The sequence below is a fragment of the Globicephala melas genome, chromosome X, assembly GCF_963455315.2.
Source record: "Globicephala melas chromosome X, mGloMel1.2, whole genome shotgun sequence".
Taxonomy (NCBI): Eukaryota; Metazoa; Chordata; class Mammalia; order Artiodactyla; family Delphinidae; genus Globicephala; species Globicephala melas.
Window position 1 is genome coordinate 99,197,422 of NC_083335.1, and position 25,863 is coordinate 99,223,284.

Below are 25,863 nucleotides of genomic sequence, written 5' to 3' on the forward strand. Positions count from 1 at the left end.
TATGCTTTTATACAAACATACCTACTCAGTCAAACTGTTGACTCCTTAAGGACAAAGATTAGGTCCCTTCATCTGTACTGCCTTATACATAATAGATGCAAAATAAAGTTTTGTGAATGAATGAATGAATCAGCAAGCAGTGAAGTCACCCAGTTGGTTAGTATTTGTGATGTATAAATACTATCCATCAGACAATGTAACCTTCACGATAAAATGGATTGACCTTGGGATTTGCTGCTACTGTAATTCTGTAGTGCACGATTCAAATCAGCTACTTTCGTGAACCTTAAGAAGCTGAAGGAAAATTATCAGTTTAGTATGCCTAACTTTTTCTCATTTGTGAGATAGAATAGTATTTTCTTTTCACCGAGGTACTCTGCGTCTTTAGTAGTTCCTTCGAATTCTTCCACATCACTATTTCAGAGCCTTGGGCCTGGCTATCTTAAAATGGGAAAAAAGAAGGTATGGGGGAAAAGATGGGTTGTAAAGAAAATAACTTCATCTGTTCAAAAGATTCAAGAAGTAAATATCTTAACATTTGAATATTGACATCGAATTAGGGTAAAGATTTACTCTGTATGTGTATGGGAGAAGGGCTTTATATCTGATAGCTTTTTCACATCAGCACATGAATGAACCAACCTATCTGATTTAAAATATTAATTATAATCTATGAGACAAAAATCAGTATTGTATATGAGTATGTATTTTCCCCAGTGTCATTCAAATAGACTTTTTTTGAGAAACAAGACAATTATCAAAGAGTTAAGGCTCTTGACGTTGAATGTTGTCATTGTTTAAAAATGACTCCATTTTCCTTTTAAAACGTGGTGAAATGTTGTAACATTCAGTGTATGGTAAGTTGATCAGATATTGAAAAATCTATTTTTCATTATTTTAATGCAACATCTTCATGGGGTTTTTGTATTGTTGTCTTGTTGTTATTATTTTTACTACATAAGCCTCTCTCTTTTAAACTCCGTGCTACAAGGACCAACGATATCCATTGCCTACAACAGAGTCTGGTACATAGTGTAGGTGCTCAAAATTTATTACATGAATAAATGGAAGAGGACCTTTCATATAACCATGTTTAACATGACGTTCCTATTTATAGTTTTTTTCTCCCTCTTTTTCTGGGGTGTTTACAGTTGTTTTATGTGTGTGTTTAGTCTAAATCTTAAATTCTGAAGATACAGTCACTTAACCCTCTCTTCCATCTACTTTCTTTTCTTAATTTCTGGCAACGATGTGAAAATAATGGTGCTTATGTCTTTGTAACGACAGAACTTCCTTTGTCTTTTCTTTCGATTCATCTTAATCCTCAGTGACTCATATTTAAGAAATGAACTGTGCAGCTGTGGTGGAGCTAAGCCCTTGGCAACAACTCGAGGGGCAAACAAGTGGTCTCTCACAATGGATGGGTGGTCCTTAGCCTTGAATTATTTGCTGTTCGGTTTTAACAGTGGAATTGCATCATCAAACAGTGTCTTGAACTTTTTCACTTTGATGGGACCTTTAAGATCCATTTCCTTATTTGACGGACTTTGCTCCAATAATTATCTCCACTTTCCCCCGAGGTCTTTAATATATTCTTCTCTGCTATGGTGACCAACTGTCCTGGTTTGCCTGATGCTGTCCTGGTTTCAGCATTGAAAGTTCCGTGTCCTTAGTACCTGGCAAACAAGGATGGTTGCTTATCCATCTTTCAGTCTGTGTTCAAACCATTCCCATACTAAAAAGAACGTATCTCTCTTTGCCTTGCGATCCTCTCTGTCCTGTCCTCCTCTTTCCCCTGAAATGTTATCATTTGAAATGCCTCCTCCTTCTCTCACTTACTCCTCAACTAAACCTGTTTCCAAGGCTACTGCCCTCCGCCAAAATGGCTCTCACCAAGTCTGATGAACACTTCTCAGTGCTCATCTTGCTTTACTTCTGTGTCATGATTGGACACTCTTGGTCACTTTATTCCTCTCAAACTCTCACTCTCTCTTCATTACTTTTACATTCCTTATTTCCCCCAGTCTTCACACCTATCCAATCCTTTTCAGCCTTTCATTGGATCCAGTTCCTCTGTCTGCTCATTACATTTGCATCTGTGTTCTCCAGAATTTTCTTTTCCTCTCACTCCACTGAGCAATCTCATCTACTTACGTAATTTTAATCCTTGCCTGTATGCATAATCGTAGGCACTCAGTGGATATTAGCGTAGTGAGTGAATGACTCCTACATCTCATTTCTTCTCCCCAAACATTGTATTCGAAACTTGTTTCCTGCTGGAAAGAATGTTACGTCTCCAAGCCGAGCATATCACATCCTCTTATTCTGTTCCCCATACAGACCCCCCTCATAGGAGCCTGGGATTTTAATATTCATCTTTATTAATTTTATGCTAAATGTGCACATGTGGTGTTCTGGATCAGAGACAGATCTCCTTGACTTACTTTACAGTAACTATCATCCCTACCTTCCACCCTCTGTTCAAACCTTACCCCTAAGGAGACGTGGTGAGATCTGATGAAAATTTTCTCACATGAGTGGCTGGGTGGGTGCTCCATAGGAAAGTAACCAGGAAAAAAATGATTTTTCTCTGCTTATAAAGGAGAGATAAGCAATTGTCGTCTTCTCCCCCGAAAGGGTCTCCTTGGAAACGTGATGGGCCTGAGTCCCAACTCCAACTTCTCTAGGAGCCAGCTAGCCCCATGCATCTCAGGTTTTACAACCTAGAAATGTCTCCAAGGTCTTGGCTTTATATTTTCGAAATGTAAATACCTACAGAGATAGCTACTCCAGTCTTTCTGACAACTTGGAGCTTAACCTAGGAAACTACTCCGGGCTATAACCATTTGGCCCTCTGGATCAGAGAAATTAACTAGACAAATGACTACAGATCTAATTCCCATAGTATGGGAAGGTGTTCACGAGGCTAGAACTTTTTATAGGTGTACTGAGAAATCCAGGAGAGTTTATTTCCTCACTTTTAGTTTAATTGCACCCAGCGTTCACTCCTTTACTCAGCCTAGAAACTAGGTGTCATCCTTGCTCCTCCCCTTCTCTTCTCTAGCATCTATTCGGTTACCAAATTCCCACATCTCTACTCTCTAAACATTTCCTTTCTCTGTCTGTCTCTTTTTTTGCCCTGGTACCATTGCCCTGGTTCAGATCCTCATAATCTTTCGCTGAATTCTTGCAGTTGCCTCCTATTTTCTCTGATTCCATTTCTGTCCTTCTCAAATACATACTCTGTACTAATGTCAGAGAAATCTATTTGAAACGCACACATGCCCATGCCACTCCCCTGCTTACATCCCTTCAAAGGCTCCTGATTACCTATGAGACAGCACCTAGACTTCTTAGCAGGGTATATATGGTCATAGGTTGAGGTTCAAATCCTGACTTAAAGGTCTAATACAGTTTAAGATAAGGACAGTACCCTGCTTCATCTCTGGATATGTCTTCTCTTTGTACTTTATCTTCTAGAAACACTAGCCTACTTGAGATAATTGCACATGCAGCACTGAATTAGCCCTCTGTCTTTGCACCTGCATTTTCGTCGTCTTCTTCCTCTAACCTGCTTTTCCCTGGCTAACTCATCATGTTCATGCTTTAGAATTCTTCTTGAATACTATCTTCTCCAAGAAGCCTTTCCCAATTTCCTTTCCCATATTATGCAAGCCTCTAGCACTTTCCACATTGTGTTGAAATTATTTACATGTTCGACTCTTCCACTATTTACTATACGTTCGTACACAGGAAGGGCTGTTGTGCATTCAACTTTGCATTTCTGGTCTTTAGTCTAACCACTGACACATAGTAGTTCAATAAAGGGAGCCATTATTATTTTTATAATTCGTAATATCAGTATCAGCTTCCTATTGTCAAGTCCAAATGGAGAGACAAAGTAAAATAATAATTTCCTTGAAGCTAGAAAAATTAGGTGTTTGAAAAAAATACAAGAAATGTATACACATATACATTCACGCGTGTGTGAGTGCACACGCACGGACACAAACACAGAGATTACAAATGAAATATTAGAGGGAAAATCAGCCTTACATGTAAGCAAAGTAAATAGCCCACCTACTCTGTATGATTTCAAGGGTGCAAGAATATCCTACTATACAGAAATTACATCCCTGTCCACAGGCTGAATCCTAATATTCCACTTAACGAATTTCATTATTTTGGCTCAAAAACCTTGCCTCTCTCTACTAAACTGTAAATAACTTGGAAGGTGAATCATTTTGCAAAGTGTCAGACTCAGGATTCCTTTGAATGGTGAACACCATTAGGATTTTATTTATAAATGTGTCCTACATTCCACTTCTAGAGCACTCCTGTGACATGATACATCTGAAGTTTAAAGGAGATACTGCTAAGTTTTCTCCCAGTAACAGAGCACGGTTTAAATTCAATAGGCAACATGACTAAAAATAGGATAGAATTGAAAAAAGATATGAATAATTAAGCCCTAGATCAGGGCAATTATTATTACTGTTGTTTTTGCACCGGTCTTTTAGCATTTATGTGATATTTAATACTTTAATTAACATCTTCCCTTCTGAGATAGCCGAATCTGGGTCAATAACTATCTTCAGTGGTTTCAGAATATCTGTTAATTTATCCTAGCCTCTCAGGATGTCTCACAACCCTTAGCACTTGGTTATATATGAACTTTATTGTTTTCTTTGTTTCTAGTGTGTTAGTTTTCTCCCTTCTTTTGGTTCAGAAACTTCTTGAAGGCAGAAAGTGTGCATTTTGCTTTTCTTTTAATCCCCTGTATTAAAGAAGATGACAGATTAGAGATTAAAATTGATAACTAATTTAGATGACCTCAAAACACCTGTTCTAGGCTCACTCTTTTATAGAAACTTGTTCCCACAATTTCTACCTTCAGTATACCTCAAAACATTTCTCCTGTTTACAAAGAAGTCACAATGGAAAATGTAATGGGTATTTTTCAAAAGCGTTGAGTTTTTACTTAGTTTTTTATTAGTTTATTCATTATTAGTTTTTATCAGTTTACTATTAACACATCATTATGTTCATTGTCAGACATTTCGACAGAATTAACTGGTGATTATGAATTAGATCGGTTGTGTTCTTTTGGGTGTGTGTGAGTTTCATTAGCCCTGCTAGGCTCTTTTTTTTTTTTTTTTTTTTTTGGTCTTCATTGCTGCATGTGGGCTTTCTCTAGTTGTGGCGAGCAGGGGCTACCCTTCGTTGCGGTGCGTGGGCTTCTCATTGTGGTGGCTTCTCTTGTTGCGGAGCATGGGCTCTAGTCACGCGGGCTTCAGTAGTTGTGGCGCACGGGCTTAGTTGCTCCGTGGCATGTGGGATCTTCCCGGACCAGAGCTCGAACCCGTGTCCCCTGCATTGGCAGGCAGATTCTTAACCACTGTGCCACCAGGGAAGCCCCCGCTAGGGTTTTGCAATATATATCTTACAACTTTAGCTCCAGATTTCCAGTTTGGTATTCAAGGTATATAAATAAATCACTCATCTTAATTAAAGGACGTTAACATATCTTGAAAGCTCCCCTATCCTCTCCAGAATAGTTTTACAAACACAGTGTTTTCCTAATTAAAAGAAAGATCTGTCGAGCCTTCTTTATCATTTTATGACTGTCAGTTTATAAATAAAGGAGATAGAAATTGACCTGGGAATTTCGTAACCAAGTTCTGAGCACCCAGGATTAATTTTGAGAAGAATGCCACAAGCCACATAAGCATTTCTTTTCATCTCATTTCACAGGCCTTCAAGAGGGAATTGAAAACGAAAGAACCTGTAATCATGAGTACTCTCGAGACTGTACGAATATTTCTGACAGAGCAGCCTTTGGAAGGACTAGAGAAACTCTACCAGGAGCCCAGAGGTAATTGAATGTGGAACTGTAATAACATATTGATGGAAGGATCAGTGGTGACAGAGTGACCCATCCATTCTTGCTGGCAGTGTCTGGATAGCTCTCATCTTTTCTAGGTTAAATAGAATCAATTCAAATTAAACCTTGATGTTGAAAAAGAAAAAGGAATTATAAAGCAGCATGCATAAATCTGTTTGCACATTCATAAATAAACATTGAAAGAGATTAGCGATCAATTATTGAAACATTTAGAAAATAAGAAACAAAAGAGATAATCTGTGAGGAGGAAATTTATTGTCACAAAGACTGCAAGCTAATTTTCAATTTAAGAGCCTGCCTGAAGTAAATTAGAGCTTGTGGTGTGCATCCTAACGTTTTTCTACTCAATAGCTTAAATGAATCTTGGATTATCTGATTGATATAAAGTAGAACAGATTCACTCAGGAAGACACGACTTCAGATGTGCTAAACTATATCAAAATGTATGCCACAGTATAAAGGAGCCATTAATCAGTAGGTTGGCCTCTTATTAAAGTGTACTCTTTCTTTTTTCCAGTGTGACCTTTTGAACAATGTTTTCTTTTTTTTAACACGAAAATGAATGTGGTCTAAAACCTTGTTGTCTTACTAATTTAGAGCTGCCTCCTGAGGAGAAAGCCCAGAATGTCACACGGCTCCTACGAAAGCAGGCTGAGGAGGTCAACACTGAGTGGGAAAAATTGAACCTGCACTCAGCTGACTGGCAGAGAAAAATAGATGAGGCCCTCGAAAGACTCCAGGAACTTCAGGAGGCAACGGATGAGCTGGAGCTCAAACTGCGCCAAGCCGAAGTGATCAAGGGATCGTGGCAGCCCGTGGGCGATCTCCTCATCGACTCCCTCCAAGATCACCTCGAGAAAGTCAAGGTACCATCTACTGCTTGGCTTCAGGGCCCTTTGAGAGATTCAAAACAGGTTCTAATCTGAACTCATTTGCAGTATTTTCTTCTCACCAAGTTAAAAATAGGGCCCTTAAACATTCGAAATCTTTCACAAATTCAAAGTCTTCTGGCACATGGTATTTCCTCTAAGAGAAGATAGTGATCTAATCATGTCTGTCTTCAGTAATACAAAATGAAATATTAAGTTACAGGGCAAAAAAATCATTTTGATTTTGCTATCAGGGAGTTAACTTAGGTGTACTAAAATTGTCTGATTTACATGTGCATGTGTGTGTGTATTTGTGGTTCTTAGTATCAGAGTAGGGAAAACTACAACATTTAATCAGGAGCCAGGAGTCCAGGTTTGGGCCTTTTTGCTAACTGAATTATGTGCCTTGCGTGAGCTACAGTACTGTGAGCTGAGACCAGTAATGCTGCCCTTCCCTGAGAAGGCAATGCGTACAATAGAATTTTGAGTTGGATTAGCCCACTGCAGATACTAGGAAATACCACTCTATATTTGCAATACTGTCCATGAGACCAAAATTAAATTCCTTTATGGCACAAAGATGATAAATGTATTTATAAAGAAAAGAAGTACATATTTAGGAGGATCCTTTTGAAAACCAGCAACTTGAAACATCTTTTGTCTATTTATCTAGTGTCAAAACTAACCAAAGTCCTCCAAAATCCAAATGCAGAAGTGAAATCCTCACCTGCATTTGGCATGTTTACCAGCCCCCTCATTCTGGAAGGTCTCTTCTCCCTTGGCTTTCATGACACTGTTTCATCCACATTCTTCTTCCTTTATTTTCCTCAGTTCTGAAACTCTACCCCACCCTTCAGATGTTGGTACGCCCAAGTTTCTAACCTTAGCTCAGTTCCCTTTTTATTCTATAAATCCCTTAGCTCAGTTCTCTTCTTAAGGTATAAATGCTCCCAGTTTGAAATGGCATGGATGGTGACAAATCTAAATTCCTAGTCTGAATCTCTTCTGATCTGCCAGCCCATATGCCATTAGGATTGAAATGCAACCGTTCTGAAAGCAAGTCCGTTTGTCCTCCTGTTTACCCATTCCCCTACCGATATCCCTTTTTACCTGCCCTTTCTTCTGTGTTTCCTATTTCAGTTACTGGATCATAATCCAACAAGTTGCTCAGGCTAGAAACTTGAGGTCCATCCTTAAATCCTTCTACATTTTCACTGACTGCACTTGGTTGCTCATTTTACCTCAGAATATCTCCTTTATATTTTCTTTCCTCTTTTCAACCAACGTCCTGTTCTAGTCCCCAGCACCTGTATACAGTCAGGTTGTTTTATTATACATCCTTAAATCCCATTCCCCAGTCAGTGCAGCTGGCATATCACAAACACTGCATTTTAAATATTTGGTTAGTGAATGAATGAATGAACCGTTTCTTTATTGATATTTCTGTATTTCCATTCTTTCCCAACTCTAATCCAAACTCTTTGCAGGAAGCTGCCTGCCTGACGACGAAGTCCAGTGAACGCAGAGGGCAGGTGGCCCTGTTTCTTCGTAGCCCTGGCTTAAGTTTCTGACTGTTGCTCCTGTCCTCTAGGCCATTCAGGACACACTGACCACACCCCCCTTTACACAGATATGCCATCTTTTTTCATAACTCTCTGCCTTTGCATATGTTCTTCTCTCTGCTTGGATCAGCCCACCTTATCTGCCTGGTGAACTTCCACTCAGCCCTCAAGGCCCAACTCAGAGGGCATCTGCCCTTAGAGTCTTCCCTGTCTTCCAACCCCAACTCCCGCCAAGCAGAAGGAACTGCCCTTCATTCAGTGCTTTCATAGGTCACCACACATGCTTAAATTGTCACACTTAAACTTCACATATATTGTGGCAAGTCACTTCTGTATTTTTTTTCTTCCATAGAAAGTGAGGTTCCTAAGAGCAAGGATCATGCTGTACGTCTTTGAATTCACAGTTCCTAGCACAGTGCCAGCAACATATAAGGAATCCAGTTCAGCTTCTTTTTATTCCTTCACTCAACAGTTGTTTGTGAGCTACTATAAAATGTGCTATACGTGTAGGTATAAGTGAAACAGACTCGGTCTTTGTCCTCATGAAGCCTACAGTCTAGTGTTGAATTGAAAAGCTCTTCATTATAATAGTAGGTGAAGATTTAAAAGGAGATGAAAAATTTGACTATAACTTCCAAAATATCTTCACCGACATTCTATGACCCCACGTCTAATACTTAAAGCAATGGTTAACATTTCTGTGTACATAAAAATTCATGTTTTGAAATGTATTACCTATTTAGCATTAAAAATACTGAATTTTGTCCAAAAACATAGGAACTAAATTCTGAAAAATTTTCCCCCAAATGGCAAATAAAAGAATGTCCCAAAGGAAGTAAATTAGTTAATAAGTCAAGTGGCTGAATGTCTAGGCTTTAGAGCAGACATAAAGGCTGCATTCTGAGCCGTATCTGTCACACAGGAGCATTAGCAGGATAATGAATATGGATGGAGAATGTATACAGCGTGACTTAATAACAAAAACTAACTCAAAGCAGAACAGCTCAAATATCAGCTGGTCCTTACCCAACCCTATTTGCAGTCTTCTTTTCAGTTCCCCTCTCTCATCTGTTCTTGATCCTAAGACGAATTTCATTTCCCATATACCCTAATTGGTAAGACCTCATTCTGATCCCAATAATAACAAAACATATATACATTAAACGTTTGTTTAAAAAGAGCTTATGGGACTTCCCCGGTGGTCCAGTGGTTAAGACTCTGCCTTCCAGTGCACGGGGCACGGGTTCCATCCCTGGTCGGAGACCTAAGATCCCACATACTGCAGGGTGCGACCAAAATTAAAAAAAAAAAAAAAAAAAAAAAGAATATGTGTGTACTGGTCATAATAGATTATTTTGGTTTCTGAACCAGTATTGTACAAATATTTTATGCATATCTTAAAACTATAGATTATATGAATTCATATATATTTATTTCCCTTCAGTAGTTCCTCTTCATTTTGCAATGGGAATGAAAACCCCTCTTTTTTCTGTTGCATCTCAGTGGTACCAGATTTGAAACTCTGAAACTTTCGTGTTGGTGGTTTATAAGGAGTGAATTCTATTAACTAAAACTTACTTTGAAAAGAAGAAGAAGAGTACTGAAAACCACTATTCCCATTTTTCTACTCAGCAGTTTAAGCCCTCAGAGGCTCCACGCTGTAGGGAACTCCAAACGGATAGCTAGGCAGGTAGCCAGAAGAATATTTTATATACCCGTCTCAGTTTGTTTTCATCACCCCAGTGACTGTCTCATAATATCCACCTCCATTCGGATCTCATTTGTTAAAGAAGTTGTTATTTAAGTAACTGTGGAATGTGTGTTTCTGTGGGATTTAGCATTACCTCATTTCATTAGCAAATGCGGCTTTTGGGTTTGGAGAATGGCTAAAACAACTAAGTCCTGGGACACTGTGGATATGGCGTGATTACTAGTAATCATCTTTAGGACAGTGTACATAAATCAAGAGAAAGGAACATAATGTTAATATTGACTATTCAGCTCACTAAGAGCATCTCACCCTTCCAAATATAGCTTCATAGGAATAACCACTAGAATAAAATTTAAATTTTAAATGCCTCTTTATTTTTAAAATTCATGATTCATACTGCTTATCAAATATTTTAAGGGCAGAATCATGATTTCTCACTTTACTGGAAATAACACCAGTGCTTATGTGACTATACAAATGTTCTTACTTTCCTTGTAGTAATGGGGAATGAGAATAACTCCTGGAATCACTAAGTGTTCTACATAGATCTATAAGTGGACCATATGTAGCTTTTAATAAAATAGAACAACTTTTGCAACTAAAGTCTACATATGACATTTTTGTTCTTAAGAACAATTCCTGTGTGAAAAAGTTCATGGGAGTTGTTGTTTTCCCCAGTTGTCTCTTTGTCCTAATCTACCATGGTTTTTAACACAGATTGCTACATGGTTCTTAAGCCGGAAACATTTCACTGCCCTTAGTTTGCCAGTTGACTTGAAACACAGTTTTTCACACACCATGATTAGGCTATCCCAGGCTGCCATCTTGGGATATGCAAATTTGTCACATCTATGTAGTTATGCATTTTACGTTTTTGTTTTGTTTTTTAATCAGACTTGCAACTTACAGTTTTTACTATGAAAAGTCAAGGACAGGGACTCTGTGAGTTTTTCCTTAAAGTTCTTACAACAAAATATTTTAATTAGACCTTTTTGGAATTATAATTGAGAATAATGTAGTGGTGTGTGTAGTAGAAGAGGAACTATGATGATGAAGCCGCCATGCCATCCTGACTGACTTTATGTTCAAACGTTCACATCTAAAAATGTAAGAAGAGGGCTTCCCTGGTGGCGCAGTGGTTGAGAGTCCGCCTGCCGATGCAGGGGACATGGGTTCGTGCCCCAGTCCGGGAGGATCCCACATGCCGCGGAGCGGCTGGGCCCGTGAGCCATGGCCGCTGAGCCTGCGCGTCCGGAGCCTGTGCTCCGCAACGGGAGAGGCCACAGCAGTGAGAGGCCCGTGTACAGCAAAAAAAAAAAAAAAAAAAAAAAAAGTAAGAAGAGGGCTTCCCTGGTGGCGCAGTGGTTGAGAGTCCACCTGCCGATGCAGGGGACACGGGTTCGTGCCCCGGTCCGGGAGGATCCCACATGCCGCGGAGCGGCTGGGCCCGTGAGCCATGGCCGCTGAGCCTGCGCGTCCGGAGCCTGTGCTCCGCAACGGGAGAGGCCACAGCAGTGAGAGGCCCGCGTACCGCCAAAAAAAATAAAAAATAAAAATAAATAAAAATGTAAGAAGAAAACTGTCAAATGCTTCTCTTCAGACTACCTGTGGCTTGGTTTATCTGAGAAATTTGTCAAAGAAATGCTATCTCAGAATTTGACATTGAGAAAACCAAGTATGTTTCCTCCTGATAGGGAATGTGAAATGTGATGTAACATATTAGAATTTCATATTCACCTTCGGAAGCCGGAAGCTTTCAGCCATGTTCACGTAACTATATCTTCCCTTACTGTTTTTCTCATCTTAACCCTGGTTCTAATATGTTATTATAATTTTATCAATTTTGTTACATTTGTCATTTATATGAGTTGACCTTAAATCCTTTCTTATATATGAGTTTTATAGAGAAAGTTCATAATCCTTTCTTACAGAGATAGGGGATGCATGGTTAGACAGAACCATCACAGAGCAGCCCTTAAAATGATTCAAAATACGTAAGCTCTCCCCACTCTGAATAAAGGATCGATATCTCCACAAGGAATAAGGTGTACTACCTGTAGTAGGAAAAGGAAAGCTTAGTCATATTTTGTTAATTGTTATTGGCTACAAATGAATTGCTCTGTGGAGGCTTTTGTTCTCGTTTTTATACGAATGCTGTGTGTGCTATGTAAGCCTTTGATGGAGAAGAAAACGCAAACAAAAAAGATATAATCCTTTATAAATCTGGGTTAAAAATGGAACTGATGCCTGTCCTATGGAGTAACTAGGGTTTTATCTAGTTTTCAAAGCACACAATTGTGATTTTTTAAAGCATAGGATTTGGCCTTTAATATCTGGGAATATATCTACAAGAAGGCATATTATAGTAACTCTCACTTATATACTTCAAAAGTATAGTATTTATTTTTTAATAGAATGGTCATTGTTGGCCTAACTAGAGCTTAGAAACTAAAGTAGGAATTAATCATCTTAAATTTCCTAACCAAATTATTTGTCCGATGTAAAACTAAGTGTAAGTTAGTGTTGCCAGGAGAGCTTATTACTTAGTTGCCATGTATTCGCTCTCATTTCCTGCTTTGTTTATAAAGTTAAAGGCAAGTTACTTAGGATAGCAATGTCAAATCACGTTCCTTACCCAAGGCATCTGACTTTAGAGAGTGCTGTGTGTGTTTTTAAAGCCCCTACCTCGATTTAGGCAAACAGAGCCTTCGTTTACCATGCTATTCCCATCCTGCCTTTGAAACTTCTGAAAAGGCAGTGCAGAGTAATTGTTTCAGACATCTGATTAGCATACTTTGAAGTGCATATAAGTTCTTTTTCAGTTTCATTTGAACCCCAGCTGTCTTCACCGAAGTCTATAATCAATCTGAATTAAGTTGTCCTACTTCTCCTAATAAGTCTCTTATTAAGTTCTGCATCAGCCTCTTAGGGAGACTTAAAAGCTAATTCATGTAGAATTGCCATTTTCTACTAATTCATTTGTCAGCTCTCCAAATTCCAAGGAAAACAATTGCAAAGACTATTAATTTGGCTCTTCATAAACAACTTACGTAAGTGTAGTATACATTGGAACCAAGCAAATGATTTAAAACAGTGGGTAGGAGGAAATAAGTTGATGACATTCAACACTGCTTTCTTTTTGACTTTTTTTTTTTTTTTGCGGTACGCGGGCCTCTCAGTGTTGTGGCCTCTCCCGTTGTGGGGCACAGGCTCCGGACGCGCAGGCTCAGCGGCCATGGCTCACGGGCCCAGCCGCTCCGCGGCATGTGGGATCTTCCCAGACCGGGGCACGAACCCGTGTCCCCTGCATCGGCAGGCGGACTCTCAACCACTGCGTCACCAGGGAAGCCCTTTTTGACTGTTTTGAGATGCCCTCCACATTCAAAGCACAAAGCCATTTGTTTAATAAGAGAAACATCCTTCTGCTCTTACTTTCATAAATAAGATAATTACTGAGTGAACTTTGCTTAAAGGTAGGAAGAGGCTTTAGAATAGTAGGAAAACGCACATGTTCTTTTTATTACTGAACTTATTTTAATTTGGACTTCTTTGTATTCCTTTGATGGACTGTGATAAAAGAAGGAGCTAGAATTGGTTACCATTGTTACTGCATTAAATCAGAGTTGTACAGCTCTTCTTCTGGTCATGGAATATTTAGGAGAACATGGCTAATCAGAATGTTCAGCTAATGAGTTCGTCTGACATTATTCTACTAAAGAAATATTTAATTAGATAATAAAAATTCCTCCAGAGAATATCACCCTTCCTACTGTTTGAAAACAAGCATGTCAAAAACTGATCCTTTAATATGCCAATCCTGTTTACTGTGGATTTATTCCAGAAGCTTTGTTTGTGGCTGGTAGTGATTATAAACAGTATTCCTCAAGCCTCTTGGGTAATAAAAGACTATTGAAAACAAAAACTTAAGTCATATAGTATCAGCATTAACAGATCTAAAAACTCAATCATTCATTCATCTATGATACGGTTAAAACCTGTACCCAGAGAAATTTGGTCTCATTACAGAGTGTGAATGTTTATTTCATGAATAAAATCGTATTGGGAGTTGGTATATTAATGGCATCTTAGTTTTCCTGAGAATATTATTATTTAGCACCAAGCTGAGAGAGCAAGAATTTGTATTAGCTTGCATGTTTGGGTGTCTGTAACACATTAACTAGAAACAGTTTTAAAATGTGAGTTATTTAACTAAAATTCCATATTTCCTTAGAAGATGGGAGCACACAGTCAGTATGTATTTTTTTAATTCATCTTTATTGGAGTATAATTCCTTCACAGTGCTGTGTTAGTTTCTGTTGTACAGGACATGGAAGCAACCTAAGTGTCCAGCAACAGATGAATGGATAAAGATGATGTGGCACATATATACAATGGAATATTACTCAGCCATAAAAAGAAACGAAATTGAGTTATTTGTAGTGAGGTGGATGGACCTAGAGTCTGTCATACAGAGGGAAGTAAGTCAGAAAGAGAAAAACAAATATCGTACATTAACGCATATATATGGAATCAGTATGTATTTTTATTCTCCTTTGACATCTACCAAAGTTGCAACAAGTTTAAACTTCACAATTATGTTACTCTCCTACCAGAAGCACAACAAGGAATGATTTAAGAACAAATAGCCCAAGGAGTGGGCGCCTATTGTGTTCCCGTCATACTTGACAATTACAAGTTTTAGAATTACACAGCTAACATTGACACCAATATTATGCCTTATGCAATCTTACCTTAACTAAGTTAAGCCATGGCATTGAGTAGTTGTTCTTGGTTAACCAATTTTCTGAGTATTATGGGAACACATGTGCCTATGGTACTAATGTAACTCTTATTTTAATGGGTCCTGAGAAAAGTAAACTTTTTCAAAAAAGATCTTTCCATACTAAACTAATATTTTTAGTTATAGTTTACAATTACTATGGATTTTTCTATCAACAGTACTTGTCAAAAGCAGTGCTTCTCAAACTTTTCTACTTCAGTTCTCTTAATGGCCAAGGAGATGAAGCTGGGCATCCTCCCCTTCCACCTGTTTACCTCCTTTTCCCACGAGCATGAGTTTTCTGTGATGTTTATTTTTTAAACCTCATTTCAATTTTGTAATCTTCTCCAAAATGGATTTGTTATGTTTTAATATAAAGATGTTTTTCTCCAACATATTAAGTAAAATGAATCCTCCAGTATATTCATCTATGGGTATGAAAGCATAATTTGAGAAGCATGATAGAAAAAATTGCCCAATTTGTGCTGGCTTCATCTTTTTCCAACAACTTCTTTCTTTTATGTGCACATACACAAAGAGTAGATCCTTGCCGTTTCAAATGTATCGTTCGCACTTTCATCTGATCATTGTGATTCAAAAGGTCCGTGACATGTAGCTCTTTGTGATTTTGAACATATATTCTTTGAGGCTTTTGTGCAGCAGTCACTTAACTAATGATTTAACTGGTGTTATAGGTCAGGTTCCCTGGAAGCAGACCCTGAGAACAGGGGTCTGGGTGCACAGGTAGACGGGCTGCTTTCAGGAGAAGCCTGTGTGGCAGTTACGGAAGCATAACAAGGAAGATGAAAGAGTCGAGCAAGCATGCCATCTCAGGCCAAATCTAGCTTTGTGTCTTGATTCAAATGGAGAAAGCTCTGGAGTATGAACCACACAGCAGAGCTGGTCTTTTATACCCCAGCCAGTCATTGTATGCTAGTAAACATTTATCCGCTAGCTCTGAGGTGAACACTGATTTGTAGTGTTTTCCAGTTGTCATGGCATAAATACCCCCGCCGTGGCTGATTCAAGCTACCAACGTGACCTCACCGAAGGCAGACTTGGGAAGAGACATACACAATTGACTCTTGGGCTCTGCTCCAGCACTCCACTGGCTGTGGCCCACCACTAGAGACATGGGTTACCTCCCAGGCCAGGAGTGTGGGTTACCTCCTGCGATAGGGGGCTCCTATCAGCAGAGATCACCTTTCTGAAGAAGAGAAGCAGCTGTGAGACATTAGTAGGTGACCATCATAGCAGCTGGGGCATGGATGCGCAGGCCAGGAAAAGTGTCCCCTACAGCAGTAAGCGAACCTAGTGCTCCCCTCAGTCTCCGTGTCTCAACGTGGCCCTTTCAATGCTGTTTTGTTCTTGCACGTGCAGTAATTCTTTAGAGGTGATGAAAATTTTGTTTCTTTGTGAAAAATCTACCCTCCCCCTGCCCAACCTACCTCCTAGGTACTTATTGGATTTGGTAATAGAAGAGAAGAGTTCATGGAAATGTCTAAGAAAGTAGGGATTGTTAGTAAAGAAAATGGCTTTATAAGCAATTTTGGCTTTATAGTTATATCATCTCTAAGTGTCTCTATTGATCAGATATTTGTCAATTTGAGGATTCTAGGTATTCAGACATAGTCATTGAGAATGTCAAGAATTTTCTGTGGCAGTGACTCTCACCTTAGTGTGCATCAGAATCACCTAGAGGGCTTGTGGAAACCCAGACTGCTGAACCCTTTCCCCAGAGTTTCTGGTTCACGCGGTCTGGAACAGGGCTAAGAAGCTGGTCCAGGGACGCTTTGGGAAACATCATTCTATAGTAAAACTACAGTATATATATAAATATATAAATACATATTTGTTTATTGTTAGTAATTCTCCAATTATAAATAATAAATATATCATTTGTTATTTCTTTTATATTTAACCACATCCAGAACATTTAATTTAAAAATGCATGCAGGCACATGGCCTCCTGTGAGAGTGATTGATAGTTGAGGTAGGGAGCAGAGTTTCACTCTGAAACCTTGACGTGAATAACGGCCTACTCTTTCTGAATCTCTCTCGTGAAAGACATTCACAGTTATTTATTCCAGTTTTCTTGTTGGTATTTTAATGGCACTCATACAATTTTTGAGTTGCTTCAAAAGACTTAGAACTTAACTTGCCTTCCCACTGTTAATACTTTAAAATTAAGATATTTAGTCACATAATATTCACTTTGTTTAAATGTTATCATATTTACCAATAAAAGCAATTAAATTTTAAAATACTCCTCATAATTTTCTGCCAAACATACTGATTATAAACAAGTACTTTACAGAGTTTCTGAAGTCGAGGCCATTCAGAATAGTTGAGACTATTCAACTTTTTAAAATTAAAACCTGCTTGCTAGGTGTGAATAGCTGATAACTTATTCAGGAATTCCTACATTTTCTAATTTATCTTGTCAAGCCACTGAGGCTCTGTGTTCATGATGGGAGGGTGTATGTTTGTGTGTAGAAATGGAGATGGATATGGGGTGAAACTGGGAGAATGACTGGGAGAAAGTAGGAAATAGTCTTAACTGCAGTAATTGGGGAAGAGGGATTTTTTTTCCCCCAAAGGTGGTGCAAAATCACTCTATTAAACGCCTGTGAAAAAGTTTATGGTTTTGGTATAGGGTGAGTGGTATATGTGATGAAAATTCTCGGTGAAATATAATAGCAACAAATATGCTAAAATATGCTTTAACATTAAACAGGCAATATTTAAAACAAACGTTCCCCCTTATCCTGGAATCTTGGGGGGATAGGGGATGGAAATAAAGGAAATTTTACATTAAAAGTAATTTGATTGATGTTTAATGTAAAAATGAAATAGCTATGTATAAACCCACTCAAGTATACATTAAATAATTGAGTTAACTGAATTAGGCAGAGTAAGGGCACATTGATTTTCAATGTTTTCAAAAATTGGTCCACATATCACTGTTATGTTTTTGTTTGTAAGCTTCAATATTTATTAAGTTTCCGCAGTGTGTTCAGCCCTGAAATGTCAAACTCTCTTAACCAGAATGAGGCTGGAGAATGTAACACTAAGATAGATTTCTTCTCCTTTTAAAGAATTGATTTTTTATGGTGAAGTTTTTTTCTTCATATGGTTAAGAGCCTGCTGGTCCTATTTCAAAACACTTATTTTTAGAAGTCTTGTTCCCTGAGATGCCACATTATTATAGACTCAGTGGGCTCATTTGGAACTTTTCCCTATCGATATTCAAATTGTATCATCGTGATCTTAACATGGCATATTAAGCAAGTTAGCAAAGAGGATAAAGTCAGTTTATCAGCAATATATGCCGAAGTCTATTGATTAAATAGAAACTAAAGTAAATGAGGGGTAAGCAATGTATTGGTTTGGTTTTTGGAACTAGTGACAAGCCACCACTGAGTTTCATTTTATTTCCTTATTTTCCTACTCTTAAAGGCTTTTACCCAGTTTGGAGTCTGTACATTGCTGTGAACCTAAATCTTATTAGGTCTCATTCAGTGATACACCCATTGAATTGCCCCGTGGTTTCAGGCCCTTGGCTGCCCAAGGTCAAGTAGGCCACATGCACCAACATTTCACCTCCTTCCCCCACTACTTGTCAGTTAGCCCTTGGCTTCCAGTATTTCCAGCAGAGAAAGGCTAAAGCCAAAATAGAATGGTTCATTGTTTTCAACTTAACACAAACACCATACTACAAGGGTTATCCAATATAATGGTGAGTTTTGTACATCCAGTAAAGCATAAGGTTAGAAGAAATATAAGCTAATCAAATGACCATAAGGTTAGAAGAAATATAAGCTAATCAAATGAGCATAAGTTCTATTGATCCTTTGACTTACACAGTGAATAAAATATTACCTTTGGAACCACCCTGACATTTTGTTATAAAGGTTAAAGGAAGATGTTTACAAGGTTGTCTCAGTGTAGAAATTGCCTGCAGGTTGGGATTGAGTGTCCTGTGCAAAATGAGTCTTAACGAAATCTGACCCACTTTGACTTTCAAAAAAACCTTGAATTCTTACTGAAAAGATTGTGGGATAGTTTTTAAAAGATTTTAAACACTTTTTTCAACTGAAATAGTACTCCTCTTTAGATAATCAATACAGCATCATTCCTACAGATTTTTGAGGATACTAAGTCACACTTTGTGTTTTTTTTCTTTTTTTTTGGCCACGTTGTGCAACGTGTGGGATCTCATCTTAGTTCCTGGACCAGGGATTGAACCCGTGTCCCCTGAGGTGGAAGCACGGAGTCTTAACCACTGGACCGCCAGGGGAGTCCCACGCTCCTTTTTTGCAAAAGAAAACTGTTAAACTGTTAAAATCTGGTATCTTTTCCCCACACCCCCTCCAGCATTTATTGTTTGTAGATTTTTTGATGATGGCCATTCTGACAGATGTGAGGTGATACCTCATTGTAGTTTTGATTTACATTTCTCTAATGATTAGTGATGTTGAGCATCCTTTCATGTGTTTGTTGGCAATCTGTATATCTTCTTTGGAGAAATGTCTATTTAGGTCTTCTGCCCATTTTTGGATTGGGTTGTTTGTTTTTTTGATATTGAGCTGCATGAGCTGCTTGTATATTTTTGAGATTAATCCTTTGTCAGTTGTTTCGTTTGCAAATATTTTCTCCCATTCTGAGGGTTGTCTTTTGGTCTTGTTTATGGTTTCCTTTGCTGTGCAAAAGCTTTGAAGTTTCATTAGGTCCCGTTTGTTTATTTTTGTTTTTATTTCCATTTCTCTAGGAGGTGGGTCAAAAAGGATCTTGCTGTGATTTATGTCAAAGAGTGTTCTTCCTATGTTTTCCTCTGAGAGTTTTATAGTGTCCGGCCTTACATTTAGGTCTTTAATCCATTTTGAGTTTATTTTTGTGTGTGGTGTTAGGGAGTGTTCTAATTTCATTCTTTTACATGTAGCTCTCCAGTTTTCCCAGCACCACTTATTGAAGAGGCTGTCTTCTCTCCATGTTGGTGGGAATGTAAATTGATACAGCCACTATGGAGAACACTATGGAGGTTCCTTAAAAAACTAAAAATAGAATTACCATATGGCCCAGCAATCCCACTACTGGGCATATACCCTGAGAAAACCGTAATTCAAAAAGAGTCATGTACCACAATGTTCATTGCAGCACTATTTACAATAGCCAGGACGTGGAAGCAACCTAAGTGTCCATCGACAGATGAATGGATAAACAATATGTGGCACATATATATATACAATGGAATATTACTCAGCCATAAAGGGAAACGAAATTGAGTTATTTGTAGTGAGGTGGATGGACCTAGAGTCTGTCATACAGAGTGAAGTAAGTCAGAAAGAGAAAAACAAATACCATATGCTAACACATATATATGGAATCTTTAAAAAAATGGTTCTGAAGAACCTAGGGGCAGGACAGGAATAAAGACGCAGATGTAGAGAATGGACCTGAGGACACGGGGAGGGGGAAGGGTAAGCTGGGATGAAGTGAGAGAGTAGCATGGACATATATACACTCCCAAGTGTAAAATAGATGGCTAGTGGGAAGCAGCCGCATAACACAGGGAGATCAGCTCGGTGCTTTGTGTCCACCTAGAGGGATGGGACAGGGAGGGTGGGAGGGAGACACAAGAGGGAGGGGATATGGGGATATATATATATATATATACATACACCTGTTTCACTTTGTTATACAGCAGAAACTAACACAACATTGTAAAGCAATTATACTCCAATAAAGATGTGAAAGAAAGAAAAATTATGAGCAAAAAGAAATTTTTTTTTAAAATCTGGTATCTTAGTTGAATACTAATCCGTTTTTTTAAAAGGTAGATTTGGCCAATGACTTAATCTTTTTTTGAAACAACATTTGAGTCCATTGATTTAACAGCTTGATACTTAGACACTTTTGCATCCATAGTAATTTATTCATCATTCACATGTACTTAAGTGGACATTATCATGATAGCAGTTGTCATAACAGAACATAACAGGATATGGATTTAGATCTTACCTGAAGATGTGATCAGAAAAATCAGAGGAATATCTTGAAAGTAAACTTCTCAAAGTATGGTGAAAAACATGAAGAACAAAGTAAACTCTTGACTCCACTTAAGTAGCTAGATCTTTCACACACACACATACATATGTTTAGGTAAAAATAATAACCGCTAATTTATCTGGAGGCGAAACATTGCTTTGAAGTAAATACATAAGACTTTCTTTTCAGCCTAGGAATACGATGAAATAAAGATGAACCATTATAAAAAAATTTATCAATCTAATTTTTAAACGTGCTGTTGCATAGATTTTAATGAAGAAAATCTATTTTATGTTCCTTTCATTTCACATTAAGTAGTGGAATATTTTCTTTGTTGTTTCATTTGTAAGAAAGAAAGGCATTTTGGAAAGACTAAAAACATTTATTAAATTCAGGAGCTGCAGTAGTCTGAAAGTAAAACTAAAAAATTATGGAAGAGCATTTTACAATCATTTTCAGCCCTCTTCCATTTAATTCTTTCTATCTCGGCTCTTAGAAAATTTATATTCATCTCGGATTCAGTTCTGCTTTAGTATTTCTAAGTTGATAACAATATATTGAATGAAAAATCAAATCAGCAAAAATCCTTTTTGTTTCAGTAGTGAGTACCTTCCCCATAGAACTAAAATAAATGTGTCCATTATATAGCAAACTGGGTGTAGTATATTGCATAGGTCGTTCACAACCCTGGATTCCTCTATTAGTTGTTATTCCTACGTGCAGAGGTAGCCTAATTTGTTTTAATGGAAAAAAAGAATCTCGTGGGAACTGCTATATACAACACGATATACGCTGTCCTCCATTTTCTGGGTCCAAAATGTTGCATTTTATAGCTTTGGACAGATTTTGGCTTGGAATTTGTTTCTTTATAAACCTTTATAATAAGTCATCATTTAAACGAAATTATGTTCTTTAGAGTTGAGCTGTAGCACCGTAGGAGCTTGGTCTACTTTGTGCCCTGCTTTATGCCTAGTGCTTGGAACATTCCCTGGCATATAATGGGTCCTCAGGAATACTTTTTTTGGAATGAGTGAATAAGTAAACATCTCTAAAAGCACAGGGCAAAATGCCTTCTTCCTTTAAAAATTATTTTACAGGTAACCTGCTCCCATTTGCCACCATCCTGTTGCTAGCAACTGTTACTTTGTGCCTGAATCTCCAAACGCTCATTGTCAATTGTTCTCCTTTCTGAAGTGGCCACTAGCTTACACTCACTCCTCGACTTGAAATTTTCCAGTTGAGCGTGCCTCCTTTGCACTTTTCAAGCCCTGCGACACAACTTCTCATAGCATGATTACATTGTTTTTTAATAACCCACTAAATTGTCTCTCTCCATTAATGATTGTGAACCCATTGAGAGTTCCATTTTCCCAGTGCATAGTAGATGTATACATAGTACATAGTGCATATAAAACAAGTGTTTTCAAGTGAGTAGTAATTAAAATCTAACAAAAAGGATTGTTGACAGTATGCCATTCCCCTTTGCAAAAACCTTCATTACTGTGCTGCAAAGCTCAGCTCATTCAAACCCACCACCGTCTTGCTCGAAGAACACGCCCATGCTTTTTCTTCCACAACTGCCCTGTACCTCATGCTTCAACTTATTAAAGACTATTTGCACCTCCCCAAAGACATTAAGCTTTCCTACCTCTTGCCATTTGTTCAAGCTCTGAACAAATAGCTTTCCTCCTCCCACCATGCTGCTTCTTCCTTTGTGTTTCATGTACCTACATCCCAATGTCTAGTTCAAGGAGCCCTTACAAAGCTACATAATAGAGGAGTGAGGAAAGACAGATTTACCCCAGGGTGATATTAGAAGTTGGTGCCAAAGACTCAGCTACCCGAGAAAGGATTTTAGTCAATCTTAGTCTGTGGCTTTCTCTTGGATGAATTTATAACCCTCTGCTTTGCCAAGTCTCCCTGAGTTAGACTCAACAGGGCTCGTGTGACTTGGTATTCCCCACATTGTGGGACATAATGCTTAATTGGTTGCAGGTGGAGTAAAAGAAGGAGAAATAGACCCAACCTCCTCGTTCATCTTTGCAACAGCCCGGGTGTGTCCATGTTACACTCCTCCTTTTACACAAGAAGAAATGCGTGAAAAATAATTTGTAAATAAACTTTTTCTTTAGTGGAAAACCACAGAAATGAGAGAGGGTGGAGAGAGACAGAGAGAGAGAGACAGAGAGAGAGATGGAGAGAGAAACAGAGATCATCCGTAACCTCACCTTCAGCATCTATAATCTCATTCCCTACAAGTGCCTCTTCGGGCAAAGTAGAAAAAGGTACCTCTTTCATCGAAGAGATCTCCAGCCCTGTGCCAGAGTTCACCAGTTCAGTAGTGGAGCCCAGGTTGGATTTCAGTCCCCTTGTCTCCTTGGCCAGGCCACTATATACCTCCAAATGGAGACCCCGCTGTGTAGCCTTCTCATCTTTTCCTGTATGAGTATTTTTAAAGCTTTTATCCAGTCTTGCCAAAATGCCCTGCAGAAGGCTACACCACGTGTATCACTACCAAAAGAACATATTTTCCTTAAATAGATTACTCCCCCTTTTTTTCCCACTTGCTTCATTTTTATAAAAACCCCCTGGTTAGTACCGAAAACTTGAAAGTTACATTCCTGCCCAGAGCGTTAGAGATACTTCAGAAAGTAGTGTATGCTCCAACATAAATCAAGTAATAGATCCAAAGAATTCAGATACAGAATCTGAAGGAAATAAGCAGGTTTCTCTTCTTTCACTTAGGAACTCGGCATCAGATTTCTGTAGGAAACTGTGTTTATGAAGCAATTCGAGAATAGCTGTTAATCTAAAGTATTAGTACCTAATTCTGTTGACTGTTTATTCTTTAATAAAATGTATTGAGGGATTATCATGTACTAGGTACAGGCATACCCTAGTGAAAAAAATAATATCGAATTGCCTTAATAAAGGTTAGGGTCTTGTGAAGGGACAGATAATGAATTAATACAAAAGCAAATAAGCAGCACTTACCAAGTGCGATCGGTGCTAAGAAAGAAAACAAGGTTCTGAGAGTGAGAAAAATCGGGGGACCTTTCTTCAGATAGGGCAACCAGGGATGGGCTGTCTTTCATGGGCACAGGAACTGAGACCTGAGTAGCAAAATACAAGTCAGCTAGGCAGAGGATGCCAATGGAAAACTCCAGGCTGAGAGAACAGCATGCAAAGTCAAGAATAACTTTGGGGAGTTCTAGGGATGCAGCATCTTCTAAGTTCTTGTTAAAAGTGCCAGATTCTCAGGCCCCCCCCTGGATCTACTGAATCACAAATGCTGGAGTGGGACCCAGCAGTCTGTGTGTTAACTAGCCCTCCATGTGAGTGTGATGCATGCTGTCGTTTGAGAGTCACTGCCTTAGACAAATGTTTTGAGCCATGAAGGGAAAGGTGAGAGCAAGACCGCATGTCTTTGCCAGGGCACTGTTTGCAAATTCAAAACTGTTAAATGTAAAACTTAATCTAAAATAACTCCTGAATTTGACTATCAGTGTCCTGGTGGTTGATGTTTTTAATGGTTTATGGATTATTAGTTAATTTTAAATAAGTAAATAGATTTCATTAACCACCATTGTGCCTGATGTCACATATAATTACAATTTCTCAGGAAGAAAATATTGGCATTTCTCCTGTTTCCTTAGCAGCCTAAGAACGTGGTCTGCTTAAATGATTTATTTATACTCATTAGAGACCTTTTTATTTTAATTGTGCGTATTTTGCATTTAGCCTCTGGAAAGCACTCATGAGCTACCTTTTTTATTTGTTTTAATTGTGTCATTAGAAAGCTATGGAAAGCTTGATATGTTTTTGTTTTGGTTTATTTGTTTCATTTTTCTATAAAAAAGAAATAATTAGCAACCAGAGTTAGGATTATAGAAAGTAGTTTCCAAGGAAATTAAAATAACTCAAATGTGTACCACTTGTTCTTATAGGCAAAAACCTTTCCTTTCTGATCAATTCCATTCTGTTCCTCATTTTCAATTCATATTTGTGAAGGCAAAATGAACATGCATAAAAAAAAAGAAGACAGACACTATATGTGTGGTTAAGCTATAATTCAGCCTTTAGGAGCGTTGGGGTTATAAGCTTCATAGTGAAGCCATGTCCTGAAAGATGAAGAATTATGATAGATGCACGTAAGAAGATGTTAAAAAAGAATTTATGCTTTTGTATTTGGGTGCACTTTCTTTTCCAATAATATGAAGAGAAACTAGAGATCATTTTTCATAAAAACATGAGGATTCCTTATGGAAAAAAATGCAGCAGTTAATTGCTATTCTTTTAGTGCCACAAGTTTGGAAGTGTGGTGACTCTGAGGGAAAACCATAGTTAAAATAATTACTGATAATTGCTTGGGAAATAAAAGTGCTAGATGTTTTCATGCCTACAAACTTCATATTGTTTTCCTAAACTCTTTTTTTTTAAAAATGTAACCTACCCCAAGTCATCCTGATTATGCTACATCTAGGTCATGAGTTCTGAATCTGCTTCATTATTTATGTCCGTATTCAGTTTGCTCATCCAAAGTGATCATGCCCAAATAGGAGCACGTACAAGAATTGCCCTGAAAATGGAACGCAAGGAAGACAGTGAAAAAAAAAACCAGCATAATATTTTGCCCGCAGGCTGCCACAGTAAAAACTGATGCTGGAATGCAGTGCAGTCGCATCTCTATTAAAAAAGGATACATGTTTCAGTGGCATAATTTATTGTCAAGAATGTCTCTACCAGAGGCAAAAGTGATCCTAACGGCAGAGGGAAGTCCTCATTCAATCTGCAAACTACCCCCTGTGTCTTAGCTCCACACAATCCCTTAGTAGTTGGCAGAACTTATGGAAAGGGTGGAATGTATCAGTTTTGTTCGAAGTCGATGGGATAGCCTTATAATGTTAGCAATGAGAATTGACGTAAGAGGTTTCTTGCAAAAAAAAAAAAAAAAAAGTACGTGACACCCAGAGTCCAAGGGTTAAAGG

At 38.2% G+C, this 25,863-nt stretch overlaps 1 protein-coding gene across 1 annotated transcript in view; it reads left to right on the forward strand.

Moving 5' to 3' along the window:
- DMD (dystrophin) overlaps positions 1-25,863 on the forward strand; it is a 2,243,521-nt gene that overhangs the window by 1,879,527 nt on the left and 338,131 nt on the right. The window contains exons 58-59 of the mRNA XM_060293058.2: positions 5,755-5,875; positions 6,503-6,771. Of these exons, the coding sequence (XP_060149041.1) occupies positions 5,755-5,875; positions 6,503-6,771 (390 nt within the window). The remainder of the gene's footprint in view (positions 1-5,754; positions 5,876-6,502; positions 6,772-25,863) is intronic.